General features: G+C 42.6%; 1 protein-coding gene across 2 annotated transcripts in view; it reads right to left on the bottom strand.

Annotated features, from left to right (window-relative positions):
* veph1 (ventricular zone expressed PH domain-containing 1) overlaps positions 1-20,877 on the bottom strand; it is a 60,698-nt gene that overhangs the window by 12,770 nt on the left and 27,051 nt on the right. For both annotated transcript variants that reach the window (XM_084020244.1, XM_084020245.1), the window contains exons 6-12: positions 19,468-19,677; positions 15,216-15,436; positions 14,108-14,332; positions 12,989-13,356; positions 10,374-10,513; positions 10,001-10,135; positions 2,949-3,066 (exon numbers count right to left, since the gene is read on the bottom strand). In XM_084020244.1, the coding sequence (XP_083876370.1) occupies positions 2,949-3,066; positions 10,001-10,135; positions 10,374-10,513; positions 12,989-13,356; positions 14,108-14,332; positions 15,216-15,436; positions 19,468-19,677 (1,417 nt within the window). The remainder of the gene's footprint in view (positions 1-2,948; positions 3,067-10,000; positions 10,136-10,373; positions 10,514-12,988; positions 13,357-14,107; positions 14,333-15,215; positions 15,437-19,467; positions 19,678-20,877) is intronic.

The following is a 20,877-nucleotide window of genomic DNA, read 5'->3' on the forward strand; positions in this document are numbered from 1 at the left end:
ATCAGACATGCAGAGCGGTGGGGCCATCCAAGGCCACAGGGACGCTTTAGTAAACATGTAAGATGTGCACACACGCTTCCAATCACACAATCCCAGTGGGAAAGCACCATTATCCCTTCTCTAAATCCACTAACGCATCTAGAAGGCAATCACAAGATCATTCGTCATTCAGCTGGCTCAGTGATTACCATTGTTTTGTTCTGAGCGGCCACGCTAGGAAGAATAGCTTTCATTTGGCTTTCTGTTTGGATGGATAGGCTGTGAAACGAGCTTAATGACAGCTGCCATATAAATGAACCAAATTAACAGTTATCACGAGATCACTCATCACTCACTTAATCTTATAGCTTGACTACTGACGACTACAGAGACTGTGCAGCTCTGTGTTTTCAGAAGGCTTCTACTTTCTGCCTGTTTTCTAAGCACGTAAAGCTAGTTAAACAAACAGTGTCATACTGTCGATCTCCATGGAGACTGTGTCCGTGGGGGAGAGACCATGTGTTTGGTTGCTTTTGGGTCTATTAGCCCCAGGGCAGTGAACTGGCAGTGGGAATGAACAATATTGAAGTAAGACACCAAACTTTAATCAAAACTGATGGCAAGATTAAAAAAAATGTGGTCTTACTGGAATTAGCTCTAATCATACTTGAAGGTTTCCTCTAATGCCGGGAACAGTTATTTTTATTAACTCTAACATACAGTGGGAGAGAGAATTTGTCAAAACCATGAACCTCTTACCTTCTCTGAACTTTCAGCTCCAATAAACCAGTTTTATATAAAGGATTCAGGTGGGTCACGTAAATATGGTGCTGAGTGCTGGATTGTGCTACAACAAGCAGCATTTTATAGATAAATACATTTCCATACATTCATCAATATTCATGACTGGTGATAATCATTTGCTTGATCAGGTACTATGTGGAGTTATGTGACATATATTTCAGTGCTCCATTTAAAGGCAGGAAATAAGACTGATAACATGGAAGTAAAGAATGATGGCTTCATTTACTTTGCAAATTTTTATCGAGGATTGAAACGGAAAGAACACAGAATGTGTTTTACTGATAAACTGTTAATAAAACGGCGTATAAAAGCAGCTTGTCGGGGTTCTTTGACGATTATTTGGTATTTAATTCACAATTCTTACTCATTTAGTGTTATTCCAACACTGCAGAATTATGATGTGTGTGTTTGTAATTTCAAAATAATTTTCTTGACATTTCAAAATATCCCGAACTCTCAAAACCCAAGTTCTTCTCTCATTATTGGTACATTAAACCTGTGAAATGCCAATGCGGTTGACATCTATAATGTCTCCCTCCAACACACATAAACAGAAATAAACACACACACACACACACACACACACACACACACACACACACGCTAACACTGAACTTTTACAGCATCCCATCCGCCTATTTCTGCCCCGCAAAACAACTTCCTGCACCTGGCTTTAACTTTGTCGGAAATACCCGCTGGCTTCTTATTAGCTGCCATCAAACAGCAGAGCCTGAACAACACCATGCTGCTGGATGGGAGAAGTTCACTCATTTTTACCTTTAAACGGATAACTCTCCGCAGAGACGGAGAGATAAACACAGATTTAAAGTCTGCTTCCCAAACGCTGTCACATTTGCTCTCCTCAGGCTAAACCGTCACTCATTGATTTACAGACTCTGTAAATTCATGGTCTCATCGCTCAACTACGTGCACTTTCTTTGTGCTTTCTTAGATTTTTAACAGTGGAGAAACAAGTGAGAAGAGACTGCCAGCAGGGGAGAGCTGCTTAACAGCGTAAATAAGATAAGATAATCCTTTATTAGTCCCACTGGAAGGATATTTGCTGTGTTACAGCAGCAAAAGCAAATTAATAATAGGATAAATAAATAGAAAAGACACTAAAAATAGTAAGCAGCAAAAATAAAATACAATTGCAGACAGACTGAATGGTCATATTCACATTATTGCACATATGAAAAGGAGTTGTGTTTGTTTTGATATGCATTTTAATGTGCTGCATACAATATCTTGGTCATATTTTATAAAATCTCTAGTGTGTAGGGTTGTAGAGTCGAAACATAGTAATCTAAATGTGATTTAAGGATTTGGTCACTGTTCAAGTCTGACTTCATCAGGGCAAAACTGCTCGTCGAAGGGGGTCGCTGCTCCAAAGTAAACTAATCAGAAGTGAATCATGATGGCACTTACCGACTGATTACAGTGACCCTTCAAATCAGACTGGCAGCTATTAAATAAGAGCTACTCTTTGCTCCATTTTCCTTGACTGTTCCGGGAAATGATTATTCCCCTTGAAGGCATTTTGAGTGAAAACATCCCATTAGAGCTCAGCTCAGAGCTGGTTTTACCGTCAGACCCCAGGGAAACACAACTGTGCCCGGGACAGCCGGTGACATGATTGAAAATGAAAATGAGGAAAAGAAAATCTTTTAAAATCCCAATTTACTTGTTCATCGCAGGAGCAATTCAGGGTAAACCCCAGTGGAATGTCGTCTGTCAAAGTGAGTCATTTGATGTTGAATATGTGAGGGGAAGCAGCTCAATTTATCACATTCTTTCCTTTGCTGACTTTTTTCCTTGTCATTTTCCTCTCTCAAGGTTTTGTCAGTGAGTTTTGGATTTTGTTTTCTTATGTCATCATCATGTTCAATTCATGACATATTCTTTGACCTGTTCAAACCCAATGCATACAGAACAAACAATCCTATGATATCTGTCTATATTCCTCATCGCTGTCTGTTCATACAGTGGATGATGTTTATTTTCTAAAAAAATCTGAAACTAAAAAACTGATATCCGGACAATAATGGGCATTTTTCCAAACTTCTGTTTGTTTGTAAACTGAATTACGTGTATTCTAATCATGTTTATGTATAATTTGGCCTCTGTGTGTGTGTGTGTGTGTGTGTGTGTGTGTGTGTCTCTACCTGTGGCCTTCTCCGGGTTGTTACACATGAAGCAAAGCCAGCCTCCCTCTTCCTCGCTGTAGCCAAACAGGTCAAAGAAACGCACCTCCTCCAGCTGAACCTGGAGACTGTCCAGGTCCTGCAGACAGGCGGAAAGACAACAGAATATTTGTTAAATGTCATGTAACTATGTCGTTATTAATATAGCCAACAGGCCTTTATAACAGAATACAGTTTGACGGGTCACGGTTGGAAGAGAAAAGAATGAAATCAACGATGTCTGAGTTGTATTTAGCTCCTTTAGCTTTCTGCTGCGAGTCTGATTCATCCAATATTACAGTGCAGAACAAAATATACAAGTTTAAATGTTAAACCAACAGGAACACTTTACAAGAGTGATGGATAGAAATAAAAAAACAAGACTAAAACATTTTGTTTGTGAACCAAAGATGCTGCAGTTGAATTTATGAGAGCAAAAAAAAAAAAAAGAGTTAGAAGAAGTAGGAAAATGGGAATTTACAGGAGGGGTTTAAGCAGCCCAGAGACATGCGTTAAAGCTGCTTAAAGCTGCTGTACATGCAGACACACACACAGACCCAACCCAAAGCATATACACACCGATGATAAGTGACCCTCAATGCTAAGAGGTACTTAAAACCTCGACATTCCAGTTACGGACTGTGCAACTATGTGTCGTAATAGAAAGTAATGGAAACCAATACAAATCCCTGAAGACCCCCTGCACATGGTAAGGGTTATACTTCACTTTGAATACACACTTCAGCAACAGTTAAACCCATGAGATAATGCATATTTATCTAAAACAGAAACACTCAGAGGGTGATGGATTACTGTCATCAGTCTTCATGACAAAGCAGCAGGCATTCTCCTGCCTGTGTGTGTGTGTGTGTGTGTGTGTTCATAATGTACTTCAGGATATTTACCCACATTTACCTAATATCTCTATCATGAATCCACAGTTTATCATGACCGCCAACTGGCAGAATACTGTGCCATCATTTCTCTAAACTCTGAAGTCTTTTCACATTCTCTGATGATCCATGGGAGAGCGAGAGAATGAACGCCCAGAGGGGAGCTGGATTTAAAGAAGAAAAACAGGTAGCTCTAATGACTGAGCTACTAGTCTTTGACATTTTGACCCGGCCCCGTCAGTCAGTCCTTGATGTTAACGAGAGAGGATATAAATGTGAAAGCTGTTTTAACTATGTTCTATTCCCGTTTGGACCATGGAAACCATGCTTCAGCTACAGCACCAGGACCATGAACAAGCACGCGTGATGAAGAGTCGACGAGCGCTTGGATTCTTCCGTACATCAGAGCCTTTCTTTGCATCGTAACGGAGGTGAGGGGGCTCTGCCTGCGGGTACAGGATCTGTACCACAGATAAACCAGGACCACGTGTGGCCGACAGAGATCTATGGGTATATGCCGACATTATTACCCCGATATGGTTTAGGGGAGGTCTTCAGGAGACACATATGTTGTGTGAAAGTGTGGAAAATATCCTGATTACAATTACAAAATGTCTGAAACGGTGTTGGAGACAGAAAGGTGGATGAAGAAGTGAAAGAAGTAAGAGAGTTGAAGAGAAACTAAAACATCCACGAATGATGACAATGGTGGAGGATGAGTACTCAAGTGTTGTACAATTTTGAGGTACTTTTCCATGCTATACTACTTTATACTTCTACTACAATGCATTTACCTGCCTGCTGTTGTTTAAAGGGGCACTCCACTAATTTGTCACAAGTAGCCTACTACTCAGTCTGCATGTTTGTGGCTCTGGAGAGTAACCGGACCCACCAGTTGGTTTGTTTATGTAGAACCATCTTAGAAGCAATCATTGGACAATGTTTGGAAAAGGGCAGGCACTTAAAAAGTATAAAATACAGAGCTCAGACCATCCGTCAATCAAACTCTTAGCAAAGCCAGACGGCAGAAGAGCGAGAAAATCCACGAATACTCTGCAGCTCTGATGTAACTGATGCTATTGCCGCTATTTTTGTTTTGAAAGAATCCAGTTTGAGATTAAATTCATTAGAACAGACAGAAAACGGTGATTTCATGCCCAATATTCACTCCACTTTTAGCTCTGTTTTTGGTCTCTACCAATTTCTGAGGGAAATATCTGACTTTTTAGTTGCTTAATGGTATATAATGTTCGACAGCTAGTCTCCAACAGTGTCTGTCTTGTGTTTACAGTGGGTTTTTAGAGCTTCATCACTGAAAAGAGCTACCTGCTGCGTCTGAAAACAATGCCATGATGTCACACTGTTTTCACATTTAATACACTGTCATTTATCGTTCTCATAAGTAAATGATCTGAATGCTTCCTCCACTGAATGGCCATCCAAAAGAAGTTGTTTGAGTCAAATTGTCCCTGGAAAAACCACCACTGGAGGCTGATAAACAGTTATTGCTCCTGGCATTAACTGGTTGAATAATTGAAGATTGTGCACAGTAATCTTCATTCCAACCAGTTCTGGCTCTCAGAAGAGACAATAAAAATAGAGCTTTTTCTCCGGATGAAACAAGCAAATTCATGCCTAAACCAAAGCCAAGGCAATTAAAATATTGTTAACATTGTTGACTGATTACAAAGCAAAGCTGATCCGAATCATCTATTCTCCAAAAAGCAACAAAGGGGAAAGACAGAAGCGGAAAGGCAATGAAAGACAGACTGTGAGTCAGAAGTTTAGCAGCGATGTGTGGGAGAGACTGGCCAACATAGATCCGCTGGGCAACACGATGAGAGGTGAATCGTTAAAGTGAATGAGTAAGACGCGTGTGCTACCAGAGTCCATTAACAGCTAACCTCTGTATGTCCGTGTGGAGCCAGGCTCACCACACTGCAGCACACAGCCCACACCATGAGAGGACATGATGTGAATATGCTGTGAATGGACCTTTAGGAAGGAGTTGTTGTGTTCGGTGACAAAATGCGCTGCTGAGCAACGGGCTGATGTGGACAAACACAAGCCCGTGTTTCTTCCATGGGGACCAGAGAGGTGGATTCAATAAAGAGAGGAAGAAACAATGGTTGGATTATGCAAGTCTGAATATAATCCGTCTATCCTCATGTAACCCCCTTTACCATTTCAAGATGCCCCCCTCTCTCCCTCCTTCCGCTCGGCACCCCCCCTCGTCCATCGCTGTATGTGGCTCATCATGATAATATGATCAAGATGCAAGACTTTAACTGCACATGACATGAGAGGTTGCATCTGCAGGCGGACCACCACAGTATTGACAGAGAGCTGTAACGAAAACGGCAATATATGCTCAAGACAAATCGTCTGTTCTGGTGTTCATTTTAAAATGCTTCAAACAAGAGAGAGAAAAGCTGCCATCTTTGTCGTCATGCCTACCGTTTTAAATATGTCTTTAATCACGTTCGTCTGTTTGCAGGTCTTGGCGAGTTCTACTGCATATTTTTTTTAATAGTCGTATGAAGCCTTTAGCAGCTCCAGAGGGGGATGAAAATAGTAATTTGACTCAAGTGATGTCACTTGAGGCAGGGTTGGGGTTGGGGCTGAAGTGAAGCGAGCTTCCCCAGACCTCTGCGTGAAGCATCTCCAGGCTCCCGCCTCCTATCAAAGCCCTTCTGAATCTCTGACCAAACTATATGTGGTCCAGGTGCATTGTGGGTCATGTAGGCACCAGGTTTTGGCAAGGAAGAAGAAAAGATAAGATATCTATTGTTTTGTAGCATCACTTTTAAGAAATATATTTTCTTTGAATGTCCATCATGACGCAATGGACTGCGATGCTAAATTGGGAGTGCTTTTTTAAAAAACATAATAAGATGTTAACTTACTACAAAATAAACACATTCTGAGGTCATTCTGATTTTCAGAAAAGTTGAGATAAACTCACATTTTATAGAATCCTTCACTAACGGAAACAGAGCTTAATAAGTTCAAATGTGGCACGCAATGATTTGGAATTGAAAGCAGTTTGACTACATGCTATTCTGGTTGTTGTAAGTTCATTTAAGACAAGAAGAGATACAATGAGAGGAGACTGGGTGGGATGAGACAAAGACAGAGAGACAGAGAGAGAGAGACAGGGAGAGAGAGAGAGAGAGAGAGAGAGAGAGAGTGGGGAGTAAGAGGGGAGTGTGAGTCAAGAGAAAGGTGAGTGGATGAGGAGTGGGAGTGTTGGAGAGGGGGCTGGATGAAGGCAATAAAGGTGCAGGCTTTCTTCCTATATGAGCATTAATATATGATGTCCTGATATAATGAGCCATTTCAAGCAGGCACAAACAGAGGCAACAATAATAACCAGATTATTTTTGCTCCGTTAGCTCTCGTCTTCCCACCCTTCCCTGTTTTCCTTCCCCACAAGTCTTTATCTAATCTCAGTCTCTTTAGCTTTACTATATCTCCCGGTATTCAGCTTTCTCCTTCATCCTCTTCCTCCACCAAACTTTATCTCCACCAAAGTTGTATCAACAAATGCTCTCACCCGTGGCTCAAGACAGAAGGTGAAACAATACATGTCAAGTATCTCCCTTCTCAGGTTCCCATCATATCTCACGCCATGTCTTCCCTCTTTTCCTCCTTCTCTTCCTCTTTACTCTCGCCACTTTCTTCCTGCTTGTTTAATATATCCACATATCTATACCTTTCCTTTCCTAAAATACCATCGCCCTTTCTTCAATCTTTTTTTTTTACTCTTACCTCTCTCACAACCCCAGTCCTGTCTTCATCTCTTAATATCTCAGCTCCACCTCCCTCCCTCCTACTGATTTATGTGTGTGTTCTGATAAACATGCAGCTCTCCGATTTCATGGAGCTCATTTAAGTTTAAATCTTGGTTTAATCTTTAACTCTTGACCCCTGACTGCCTCTTAAACTATCTTTACTATTTCCATGCTTTAACCCATTACCTTTATTGTGATTGTATCGTAATCCCTTTTCCTCCTGAGTATCTCAGATTCATCCCTTTCTGCTCATCCTCCTCTCATCTTCGCCCATGTGTCATAAAACCACTAAAATGAGCTGTCAGCAGCTGTACATAACTCCCTTTTAAATCTCCGAAGCCTCATAAAGCCATATAGTGTCCATTTAAATCTCCCTGTCAGTACAGACATAACCGATCGCCTTCTCGGCCTCATGTATGTAATAGCTTCCCTCCCTTCTCGCATCTCTTCTATCCTCGTCCTCTGCTACATGTGTTTCTGATCGGCTGACAGTAACAGGAGTGAAGCTGTAGGACTAACAGAGTGGGAAAGAAAGCAAAGAGGAAATGCACAGCATATGGATGGAGGAGAAGGTCGTGACCTTCTTTTTCCCCTCTCGGCTGTTAAATCTCATCTTCTCTTTTTGGCGTTGTTTCTTGGTGCTCCCTGGAATATAAGCTGATCCGTCTTCTCTGTGCATTTGGCAGTTCGGTCGATATCGGTTGGTGTTATTACACCTTATTAACGTCAGCTCTGATCACATCACCTGTGTAGACACAGACCTGTTTATCTGTTCTTAACGCCGGTCATCCTAAAGCACAAACTCTTGGTTACATGGACGCTTTAAAAGCAATCTGATGCACAAACTCACCCAACAAATGAGAGAGCATCTGTAGTTTCTATATTTCTGTGTAGTCCAACAGGTTAGTGAGCTTTAGAGGTGCATGTAGGTGGATTTTGTTGGACTAGCCAGGCTTGCTTAAATAAACTGGCTGCAGACTTCAACATTTTCTCAAAGTGATAAGAAAGGATTGATTTTCTCAACTCTCAATCGAGTAAATACGCTGATTTTAAAATGTCAAAGTTTGTTTTTAAGCGGTCCAGTGGGGGCCAGTTGAGAACAGCACAAAGCACGTTTTACTGAGCACGTAAATCACAGCTTTTACTGGAGACTTGTACAGTGAAAACAGTAAAAGTCACAGTTTTATGAGCATGTTTGAAGCGTCGAGCGTCACACAGCATGAGTCGTCCTGCCCTGCAGTGGTGGAATGTAATAAAGTACTCAAGTATGTAAATATAAGGTACTTTTCTTTTGATGGCACTTTCCACTTTTCCTTCTGCTCCACTTCAGTTCAGAGGGAAATAATGTCCTTTTTATTTTACTTAATTATTTGAAACCTTTAGTTAGTAATTGTTGAACAAATTTAGATTTTTGATTAGAAAACATAAGATATGATGACTTTTTCTGTCAATTAAACTGCCAAACAGCTTATAAATGTACAACTGAACTGTCATTTTCAATGCAAAAACATTTCATGGTTCCAGCTTCTCAAATGTAGGGATTCACTGCTGTTATTATTACATAATGTTCATTATTTCAATAATTGTATTTGCCACTTTGTGCTCTCTTTAACGGTTACGGCATTTCTCACTATTTTTTTAAATTTATAGTAACAATTGGTAAATTAATCATTTGACCCATTAGTTGAACATAACCAGCCTTATGTTAATGAATGAGTTACACTAATCTAGAGATAACATACAACAGTAATAGGGGATATGTAATATTTTACATTTACCCGATCACACTTAAATACTTTAGTACTTAGGTTACTGAATACGCCCGACTCCCCGTGTACAGTTGGTGTGTGAGTGTGTTTATGCATAACTGTGTACGTTCATGCTCCATATGGTAATCATAGCCGCTCCATCTGACTGCAGCCGCTACACACTTCTCAAGAAAGACAAACCACAGCTGTATTTTCTTTGTGAGTGTAATTATATCTTAGCGAGCACTTAGCTTGTCACATTATGACGGGGCAGTGTGAGGAACACCACCCACATCCACACACTGCAAAAACAGACACTGAAATGGGCAAACACACACACACACACACACACACACACACACACACACACACGCACACACACACACACACACACACACACGTGATTAAGAAGGGGAGTAAAGGCCTTGTATACACAACTGCCAATTTAGCACATTCCATATTCAAACATGTTGAACTTTGACTCCTTTGTTGGAGATTTTTTTTGTTTCACTACTGATGACTTCATTCCCGCTGCTTGAGACAGATAGAGGGATGCATGCACACACACACACACACACACACACACTGCGGTCCAGTACCTTCCTGTGTGGGGTGGTGTTCTGTGTCATAGCCATCGGGAAGCTGTGGGCTCCTTTTAGCTGCGTCTTCTCCCAAAGGGAGGCGAGCCTCTGCACACACTCATCCCCGGAGCACAGAGCAACACTGGATTTACTCTGGTCCAGAGAGAGAGAAAAGAAAAGGAAAACAAATATAAAACAGCGCTATGGTTTGGACAGAGACAGAGGAAAAGTCTTGGGAAAACAAAGCCCCTCTTGTTTGCCATTGTACATTCGAACAGATGCGACCACGTTTTGCGTTCCAGGATATTCCTCAACCGTGAAGCTCTTCATGAATTCCCAATTGTGACAGTTAATGTGAAGATTGTAATTTCCAGTGTTACTGTAATACAACCTGTAGATGCAGCAGCATGATGTGTATCCAAAGGTGAGGCTGTCGGCTGGTCAGGTTGAAGCAGGACTTGGTGTACAGACAGTAGTGGCCCTTGAGAGGACAGGAGAACGACAGCTTGGCCACACATCCTCGATTTGAATCTGTCACACACAAAGACAACAAACAAACATAAAAATCCATATTCAGCAGTGGCTGAAATTGAAATTCTCATCTTTCTCGGCGTGCTTCTCTCTGTCCCTTGCACACATGGACGTGCGTAACCGTGGGAACACATTTACAGAGTGGTTCATAACATGCATGGACACCCGGCCTCGTAGTCAGCAGAAAACGTCTTCTCTTCCCACCACCGCCTCCCACGAACTCCCACCGCTCAGCCGGGGGAGAAGAAGCCAGTGATTTGAGCATTTCATTTTTATTTTATTTCTAGTCAGAATTTCTTCTGTTCAAATTGATTTACAGCCAAACTAAACCATGACTTGCTATTCTGAACATGAGGAGAAACTCAAATGCCTTAAAAATGGCAATTCATAGGAGACCATGAATGTCTGTTAACCTGCGTCACTCGTTAGCACTGGTGTCGTTAAGTTTGTTTATATCTGACAGTCGGTGACGCTGTATATTTTCGTGTGCGTGTGCATGTAGATGTTTGGATTGAGAATGTGTGTGCACTCCTCTCTGTAATCGCCGTCCCTTGAGACGGAGGGTCAGCATCTCATGTGTAGGTCGGCCAGCAGCAGGATGACATCATCCAGCTGAGACCACCTGTGACATCATCACCTAAGTGCTAAAGGGTTGATTGGCAATAAGAGACTGAATACTGAGAGAGCACCAATTACGGGTTGAGGAATGAACGCGTGGCTATACGTGTGTGTGTGTTTAACATTTGTATATTTACATTCATTTCAAGATTTAATCAACTAACCAGAGGCCAAAGGAGGAGTTTTAAGTCTTGTTTCCTGTTTTACGTGTGTGCATGTGTGTGTGTGTGTGTGTGTGCGTGTGTGTGTGTGTATGTGTGTGTGTGTGTGTGCGTGTGTGTGAGATTCCTGGCAGCCTCTTAGTTAAAATGACATTAGGGCCAAAGGCAGAGCAATAACATCCCCTCCTGTCAATCAAAATATCATCACCTCTGGTGTCACCTCTCTCTCTCTCTCACTGTGTGTGTGTGTGTGTGTGTGTGTGTGTGTGTGTGTGTGTGTGTGTGTGTGTGTGTGTGTGCGTGTGTAAGACCATTGTCTGTTCTCAATATGTTCAAAAGACTGAAGGCATAGATGGAGCGTGTGTTGAGTGTGTTGTAACGTGTGAACTGATCTCATGTATTTTTTTTCTAAATGTAAATCTTGTAAAAGTTGCGTATCTGATGAATCAAATGCATATTCCATGTTGCCACTAGTCAAATTGAGCTGCATGACTTATATTCCATTAAGCTGGGATTTATCATTACAGGAGGGGCAGGATCAAGTCTTGCTGCAGCACAAGACAGCGATGAAGTCTTAATTCAAGTGAAGCGAATCAAATTGAAAAATGGAAAATAAGCAAAAAAAAAAAAATCACAAGACACGAAAGAAAAGAAAATATCAAATCGCTGAATATGAGAGGAATCAGAGGGGAAATATGAAAATGGATGACAACGTCTTAAAAAGTCGATTCGATTAGCTTGGAGACGCAGGAGGTTTTTCCATTCCATTGTTGTTTTTCACGTGAACTGCTTGACCCGCTGTTGCTGTCCAGCATGCGCTGCTAGCACACAAAACTGTAAATATACATGTATTTAATGCATACTACGTGTATGAATACCATTCATCTGTTTCTACTTAAATCTGACTATGTTTAATAGATGAAATAACCCTGCCCACTTCAAAACAATTCCCTGTCTCTTTACCATTAACAAATTCGCTCAGAGACATTTGCCCCACAGAGTTTGGCTTGTAGTTTTTATCAAATAGTACATTCTTTCCCTGCAGATTAACATCAAGTAAATGTTCCCTGGAGTCTTGCAGCTGAATGGATGATGACAGGTCTGTCGATCGGATAGTTTCTCATGCATTGTGTTTGTTTTTGTGCCTGGAGGTTTGCATATGATGTTAAACCATGGATGAGAATATAAAGTAAATATAATCACTCAAATCAAAGACCTGGTCTAAGGCTCTATTTGGACTAATAGTCTAGGGGGGATAAACAACAAATAAAAAACATTAAAAATGTATTGTTGACTTTAAAAAAGTCATCAATACATATACAATATAAGGTCCAGACGGGATGTAGATTTCAGGAGGACTGTAACTCATACTGGGGTAGAAGTCACAACAGATCACACTTATATACCTTCTGGATATGATTAAAATCCCTGATCAGCACACGCAATATTTAAAAAAATATTATTCCCACTCGGGAAATAAATCCCTGTTTGATTGGGGCTTAAGGTGTGTGCTTGTGAGATAAACGGAGGGGGGGGGGGGGGGGGGGATGAGATGTATAGCACATAATCAAAACCAGCCCCCACGTCTGAATGTAATCTCATTCAGGCTCAGCAGGTTACACAAACCCTCGCTCCTCTCTCTTAACTGCTTTTCTCTCCTCCGCCCACTGCATGAAGTTACCTTCTATAGCGTTACCTTCTATAGCACACTGCTCCGGTACAGGGATCTGCTGCACCACGTCCCGACAGAACTCTCTGATCATCTCTATATTGTCTCTTAAATGAATGAAGAGTCTGTCAGCGTCCTCCTCCTGCTCCTCCTCCTCTCCGCGTTGACCTTTCTCAGCCTCTTTGACCCCTCCGTCCAGAGCGGCAGTGACAGGGATCGAGCCGTCGCCGTTAAGTTTCCTCTCGGCGGGAGACGCTTCTCGATTTTCCGGTTGCGGTTCCACCGATGCGTTGGAGAAGGCGTTGTCTGGGCTCGGCTCCGAGCCCTCGGCGTCGTCCCCAGCGTCCGAGTTGATGGAGCGGGAGCGAGCGACATGGAGGGCCAGGCTCTTTGACCTAAGACAGAGCATAAAATACAGTCAAAGCGGTGTAAGATTATGGATTTAAAGTAACTCAATTCCGTCTGCTTCCTGTTTCTGACAGTGTGCCGGAGGGCTTTGGTTTGGTTCCAGGTTTCTGTGAAGCGAAAAGCTTCAACGGGACATTGTTGCCAATGCTTTTGTAACAGCTGGGAGGATTGTGGGCGCGTGCACAGTTTTGATAAAGATACTGATCTTTTAAAATCAGCGTATGCTGGAGCATCGTTTTTAACCTTCTTTGGCCAACTTTACGTCCGCTATCGATTACACTGAAATGATTCATCTCTTCAGCTCCAGTTGAATTTGTGTCCAGTGTTCCTTCACATCAGGTCTAACATGCTTCCACACTTGCCAAGAACACTTTATCAGTTATGATCAGTGAAGTTACAACCAGTCAGTGCTGACAAGGGGAGTCAACACGGTGATCTAAAGAGGCTCTCTGTTTAATATACTTCTTATTGTATGTATTTATCATACATGTCACTAATTACACACATCATTTATGTGTTTTTGGACAAAATGATGTCATTTTTAGACAAAACATTCTCCAGCAGAAACGCATGCAGCAGGAATCGATGCTCTCAGCCTCAATTGGACGGTGGTGTCAAAAAGCGTTATTGTGTGTTCTGATCTCTCCCTCCCTTTTTAAATGCTGTGTTTACAAACAGCAACTATGTGACTACATATCACATGTCATACTCGCCGTTTCACGTTCCATACGAACCAACCTGTTGAATCTCATTTCACGTCTCTCCTCCCTGACGGCTTGGCTCAGGCTGTAGCGTCGCTGGGGGGCCGGAGAGTCCTCCTTCACCTCCTCCTCCTCCTCCTCCTCCCCTATTTTCTCATCAAAGGCCTGGATCTTCACCTGCAGGCGCTGCTCTGACACCCTGCCTCCCCCTCCTCCCCCTGGGTGAGATGCACAAGGAGACGGCGGGCACGCCTCGTCCAGCCTGTCAAACACACACACACACACACACACACACACACACACACACACACACACAGGGGTTGGATTGCGTGCGGTGAGCACGTGAGATGAAGCTGGTCAGAGACGTTTGGATGGAAACCAAAGCCCTCCCTCCCTCCACTCTTGGCTAGCCTTTCTGTAATTCTTGCTTTCTCACGATGACTGGCTCTGTGTCCATGTCCCTCGCCCCACGTGTCCCCCTCTCTCTCTGGCTTTGTTTGTATTTGTCCCTCACTTTTGCTCTCTAATCAAACTAATTATTCCCTCCACCATCCCTCCCTCTTTCTTTCTCTCCCTATGTGTCCCTCCCAGTGGCCTTAATAACTTCATTAAACAGTCCACTTGTTTGCTGAAAGAGGACTTCCAACTGCCCTCATTGTTGTCTTCCTTCAGTCTTCACCCCGGGCTCTTTCACTAATAAACCTGCCGCTCTCACTCTCTCAGTCCCTCCATCATTCTTCCAGGAGACCCCAAACAAAGTCTTGGGGAGCCTGCAATCCTGCACACAATGTTCTTGTTTTGGAGAGTCTTACGTGTCATCCCCACACTGCAGCCAGATGAATCGCAGTCAACTTATGCACATTAACACACACACACACACACACAGGCAAATTTCAAAGCTGAAAAATCTGGCACTTTAACAAAAAAAATACCCTGTTTTTTTTACAATAAGTACATAAAATGATTGTATTATTATTGATTCCGTTTTTAATTTTGCTCCTCAAACCAGTTGTTAACCATTGCTGTATTTTATCCTGTCATTCATCAGCACCATCTGAAGTCCCTTATAAAAGTGAGTGAATCGGCTCCAATCAGAATAAAGGACATAAGCGGAGGAAAACATGGTGTCATGTTTGTGAGTTCACCTGCAGTGCATGGCCGTGCTCTCCTCCAGGCGGCGCCCCAGCAGTCGGGCTATAGCAGTGAAGGAGTTGCTCATCCTGTAGACGTCCTTGCAGCAGCCTCCCAGTAGAGACGGGTAGCGGTCGGTCAGAGCTCGGATCTCCAGCAGCAGCGTGTGGTGGAAGCTGTGCTCGACGCTGCCCAGACAGGACACCAGGTAGACCAACACGCTGTGAGCATGAGTCTGGAGAAAGCAGACCACACGGAGAAGATGTTAGAGTTTAATACATGAGCACTGTTTATAAAACCAAACAGCAATGAGGTTGCCAACAAGGTGTTTTATTGTACAAAAAACAATCCATTTAATGGTTATTAAGCTTGTAACGACGAGACAAGAATGCAGTTACAGTTTGGGCATGTTTCACAAGCACAGGATGCTTCATTTATACTTGGATGCCAAAACTACCAGAAAAGGTAGAACTTCACGTGACAAGAAAGTATTTAGGAGTTTGTGTGGCTGCAGGTACAAAAAACATTGTAACTAGGATCTGCATTATTATTGACATGATTTTACTTTTTTAAGGATTCACTTCAATACCTCCAACATTACAACATTAGCAGAATTTGCATCGTTCAGGCATTTTAGAGGAATACAATTGAAAGCCAGGTCATATGAGGCCCTACTTAATCATCAAATGTCACAGTGTTTCATTTACAAAACGCATCGGCCATGATTTAATGTCCTAAACACATCACTGGTTCAACTCAGGACCAAATTCTTAGGAAAAATCCTGCAAAGGAGCAAAATAACTGGAAAAGTACAAACAAAACAGGGGGGTAAAAGGAATATATGTTGCATTATTCATACATTTTAATGCTCTCCAAAACATGATGGCAGAGGAATATATTCCCTCAAAGTGCCGATCTGACAAGACGAATATGAATCTGGAGAAATAAATTGGTTGTTTCTGCCGCTTGTGTGCACACATAAATACATATTCTGAGAAAGACACAACTTGGCCCAATCATTTCCATCACCTCATTATTATACTTCCAACGACACTGGGAGCCCATCTCCTCTGACAGTAGTACTCTGTGTGACGTTTGTAACTTATACTTCACTTTTGTGTTTGCGATAAATGTTTTTCCTGGAAATGTGATCAAGCTCAACACCGTTGGCTTTACACTTTTTAACGACATAACTAGAAATGGTCTTAGTTTCTCAAAACTAGGATTTACTGCAGAAGTGTTGAGTTGGATGGCATCAGAGCGTTCAGGCTTTATTTATATACAACAAAATATAGTCAAACTCTCTTTGGGAGGAAAAGGAAGCCAGAAAGAGTGTTGTGCAATCATGTAACAATCAAGTACAAATAGTACAAGTACAAATGCACCCCAGTGAGAAAACGTGTGTGTGTGTGTGGTGTGTGTGTGTGTGAGTGTGTGTGTGTGTGTGTGTGTGTGTGTGTGTGTGTGTGTGTGTGTGTGTGTGTGTGTGTGTGTGTGTGTGTGTGTGGCACAATAGCAAACCCACACGAGGTAATCTCCACTGCCTTCACCAGGAGGCCTCTGCAGAGGCATTTCCCAGAAAAACATGGGTTATTTTCCAAATGGTTCCAATGTGAAGAAAGACAGGACACTGAGGTCTGACTAACTGTGTGTGTGTGTGTGTGTGTGTGTGTGTGTGTGTGTGTGTGTGTCTGTTTGTGTCTCTGCTCAGTTGGCACATTTTTCGACAAGAAGATTGAGGAGGAAAAGTTGCCCTGGAGCAATAGAAAACTGTATTGTGCTTCCCTGTGTGTGTGTGTGTGTGTGTGTGTTCCATATTTCCCCCCTTTCGTTAATTTCCCCAAATTTGTTAAACTGCCTTAAATGGACCCAGAGGGATAGAAGCGGTGGAAGCCCTCACCCTGCTGTCACCTCCATCACTCTGAACACACACACACACACACACACACACACACACACACACACACACACTCTCACACACACACACACACACACACACACACACACACACACACACACACACACACACACACACACACACACACACACACACGTTACTGACTGGATGTAATGTGTGACGTCACCCTGCCCATCATAGCCCAGTGTTGCGTTGCGTGGACAGTGGTGTATTATTAAGTTGGTACAGATATCTGGGTCATGCACTATACACTCAGCCAGGCTAGCCCACATGTGACCACAGCACTCAGACAACATATTTGCTTAAATCCAGTATTTCCACAGAACAAGATTTTCCAAAAGAAAAAGTAATATCTCAATGAATACATATGATTTTCTCATTCCGTGCAGCAAACACCTGTAAATCACCAAAACCTGCTGCTGGATAACAGGCTAATAAAAGAATGTTTATGTTTCCACTTGGGCTTTGCCACATATGGAGCTGATGTCAGGCATGCTGACCTGATGTGCGTGTCGATGCCGCGGTGCCTGGAATCTGTAGATCACTACAAGCTATCTGGTGTATGTCTTGTATCGTCCCTTTGTACCGCCTTAAGTACGGCCTTGTAGGATTGCAAGCGTTAATGTGCTGCTATCTATCACAGACAGTGGGTTTTAAAGCCGGGCCAACAGAAGGATCTGGGCTACTTTGAACCAGTTTCAGGTGGGAGGGAAAGATAACAAACAGAGGAATTAGGAGTGTTGATTAAAACCAGGGGCCTCAAACTGGCGGCCCGTGGGCCACATCCAGCCCATCCCCCCTCTCCATCCGGCCCACAACGGATGTCAAAAATATTACGTTTTGTACATTTAATTATTTTATACTTGTTTCATATCAAATTAAACTAACACTTATAATAAAAACCCAATTATACTTGTTTAAAAAAGCTAAATAAAAAGTATTTTGTTTACGCAATAGAATGGCAAAGGGCAGAGGTCATGTTGCTGTGCATGTCCAGCCTTGACTGAGACGTTTTTCCAAAGAAGCGCCACAAACAGCAAAGATGTGGCTTTCCAGGAGAAAAGAAAGGTGGACTGGGAGCACAGACTGTTTCAAGAAAAATGGACATTGCAGTATTTTTTTGTGGAGTTCAGTGGAAATACTATGTCTGATATGTAAGGAAAACGTGGCGGTTCTAAAGGAATACAATATCAAACGTCATTACTCTTCTAAACATGAAGAGCAGTATGAGATGTATCAGGGAGAGGCGAGGGAAAAAAGAGCGATGCAGAATGTTGATATGCACCTCCCCTGATTTAAACCATCAGATGATCAAGACTCATCTGACAATGGAGGATCCTCACAATAGTTGCTGTGATGATTCTGGACCAAAGTGTTGCACTGACTGACTGATTACTGCACCATCCATGGAGCCCTGCGGTCTTATACAGGTGGGCTCTATCCTGTTTTTTTATTCTCCTCAAAATGTCCACGACACTGATGTGACAGCACTAAATGACCTACCACTGTGTGCATGTGTGTGTCCCTCCCTCTCCAGCCCATCACTTAGCAGAGATGCCACTTGCTAGGCTAATTGACCTGTAATTAGCAGCTCAAGTGTTTTTGCAGGGGTCAATCACAGACGGCTAATGGCTGAAACGGCACTTTTTACGTCAAGAGAAGTGCTATTAGGAGGCAAATGAGCTGCCAAGTGTTTAACTCATGGGTTAAAATCATCAAAATAAGGCTCACTGGACAAATTCAGCCTACTCCGTAGTAGTAGCAGTGGTTATTGTTTTAGTTGTAGTATTTTTGAAATATGAATACCTACTACATCAAACAAGTTCTTATACACAATGTTAGTTAAAGAAAGTTAATATTTCCCTGAATTGTGAAACGCTCTTTAACTGTTCCTTGAAATGCTCTCTCTCTCTCTCTCTCTCTCTCTCTCTCTCTCTCTCTCTCTCTCTCTCTCTCTCTCTCTCTCTCTCTCTCTCTCTCTCTCTCTCTCTCTCTGGGCTTCTCTGTTCAGCTGCAGGGAGACAGAACACTCTGATGTGCTGCTTCAGGACAGAAACTCCTGAACACTGATGTGCGAGGTGTTCGACCGCCGTTGGAAACCTCTGGATGTGCCGGGTACGCCCGGTGGGCAAGGGTGTGTTTTACACTTGGCAGGACAACAGAGAACAAGTCATGAGAGAGTGCAGTCAGTTCCTCTCTACTTATTAAATAATCACTCCTGCCTGTTTCTGTGTGTGCTATACTTAAAGCAGCCTTTTGGCAGACTATATATATAGGTATATTTTAATAGCATTATTCCCGAGTGTGTGGGACATCATTTTTTTCTGTTGCGACGGCGGCGGTTGTACCTCACTGATGATGCCCACGGCACCGTGGATTTTGGCCACGTGACCCAGGAGAGCGGGGCATTGTTGTCCCACAATCCTCAGCGTTGGCAGAAAGCTGACGAGTGAAGAAGGGCTGGCCTGTGACACGTCCACGAGCGCGCCCAGCAGCGCCTCGGTGAGGGGTTGGTCTCCTAGGTGACTGACTAGGGTGGGCACCTGAGGGCTCAGCATCTGTTCGGGGTGAGAAGAAACAAAAACGGAGCGGGAGGAGTGCATTATTCATTCACCACTCGTTACCAGACAAAGGCTGGCTGTGTCTTTAATGAGGGGTGAAGGTGAGAGGAGTGACCTTGGAGCCAGACGAACAGACTAATGACTAATCATACACAAACCTGAACGGCTCACAGAGACCTGGATCAGACTAACGTTGCCCCCCCAATCGCTGGCCCCCCTGCAACTACCTTATGATTCACTTGTAATACATATTAACATCATCCATCAACTGCCTGATGCTTGACGCCATAAAATTGTGTCATTACAAAGTTCCAGATTATTGTACTTTCCATACTGCATCACTTCTAGTAAGTGAGTATTAGAATGGAGAATATTTGGTAAGTGTTGATCAACACAGCTCCAATCACAACAGAAATATTGTGTGTGTCTGTGTGGGGGCCGGACTTTAGTCCAGACAGCTGGTTTGGTTCCGACATAGCTCCGTTTGCCGGCATGTGGTACTTTCCCCTCATGTTCTACTTCCAAACACGCAGAATTAAGGGAATTCCTACAGAATGTGCGCTCCACATGCACGGCTCCAAATCTTCACTTTTAACTATGTTCCAGTGGCTTTTTCTTTCCTTCTTCTATATTTCGACATGAGCTCATTACAGGAAATTGCAAAATCGAATAGTAAAAATTCTGATTAAGCTCGACTCATGAGCAGGAATGTTACCAAAAACGTACTTCACTGTAAGCCAAGGTAAATGCAAACGTATGCCATGGCCACAAAGACTGTGATTTAGTTGGGTAAGTGCTTTATTTTCACATAATCAATCGCCTGACGTATTGTAACTACCTCATTATTATTTAAATAATGGTGAATAATGATGGTGGAAGGGTACTTGTAGGTGTAGGTGTTACACAAACTGTACAAAATATGGATGTAGTCTCCATGACATGATCCATAGGTGTCAGACGACACCCGCCTCTCACCCACATTGAAATGCCATGAACGAGGAAATTACAAGGCTGTAAATATGGTTATTTCTATTTAACATGGGGTTCTCTAGGGATAGACTTGCTTTTAGTTTTCTTAATTGCAGAGGTTGCAGCTTAGTGTTATTAGGGTTCTTGAACCAGTTAGTGACAAAGAGTTATTACAAATATGACGAAACTTTACCAAATTCATATTTATCACTGAGACAGTGACAGTGG

Source organism: Eutrigla gurnardus, assembly GCF_963514095.1.
Source record: "Eutrigla gurnardus genome assembly, chromosome: 10".
NCBI lineage: Eukaryota > Metazoa > Chordata > Actinopteri > Perciformes > Triglidae > Eutrigla > Eutrigla gurnardus.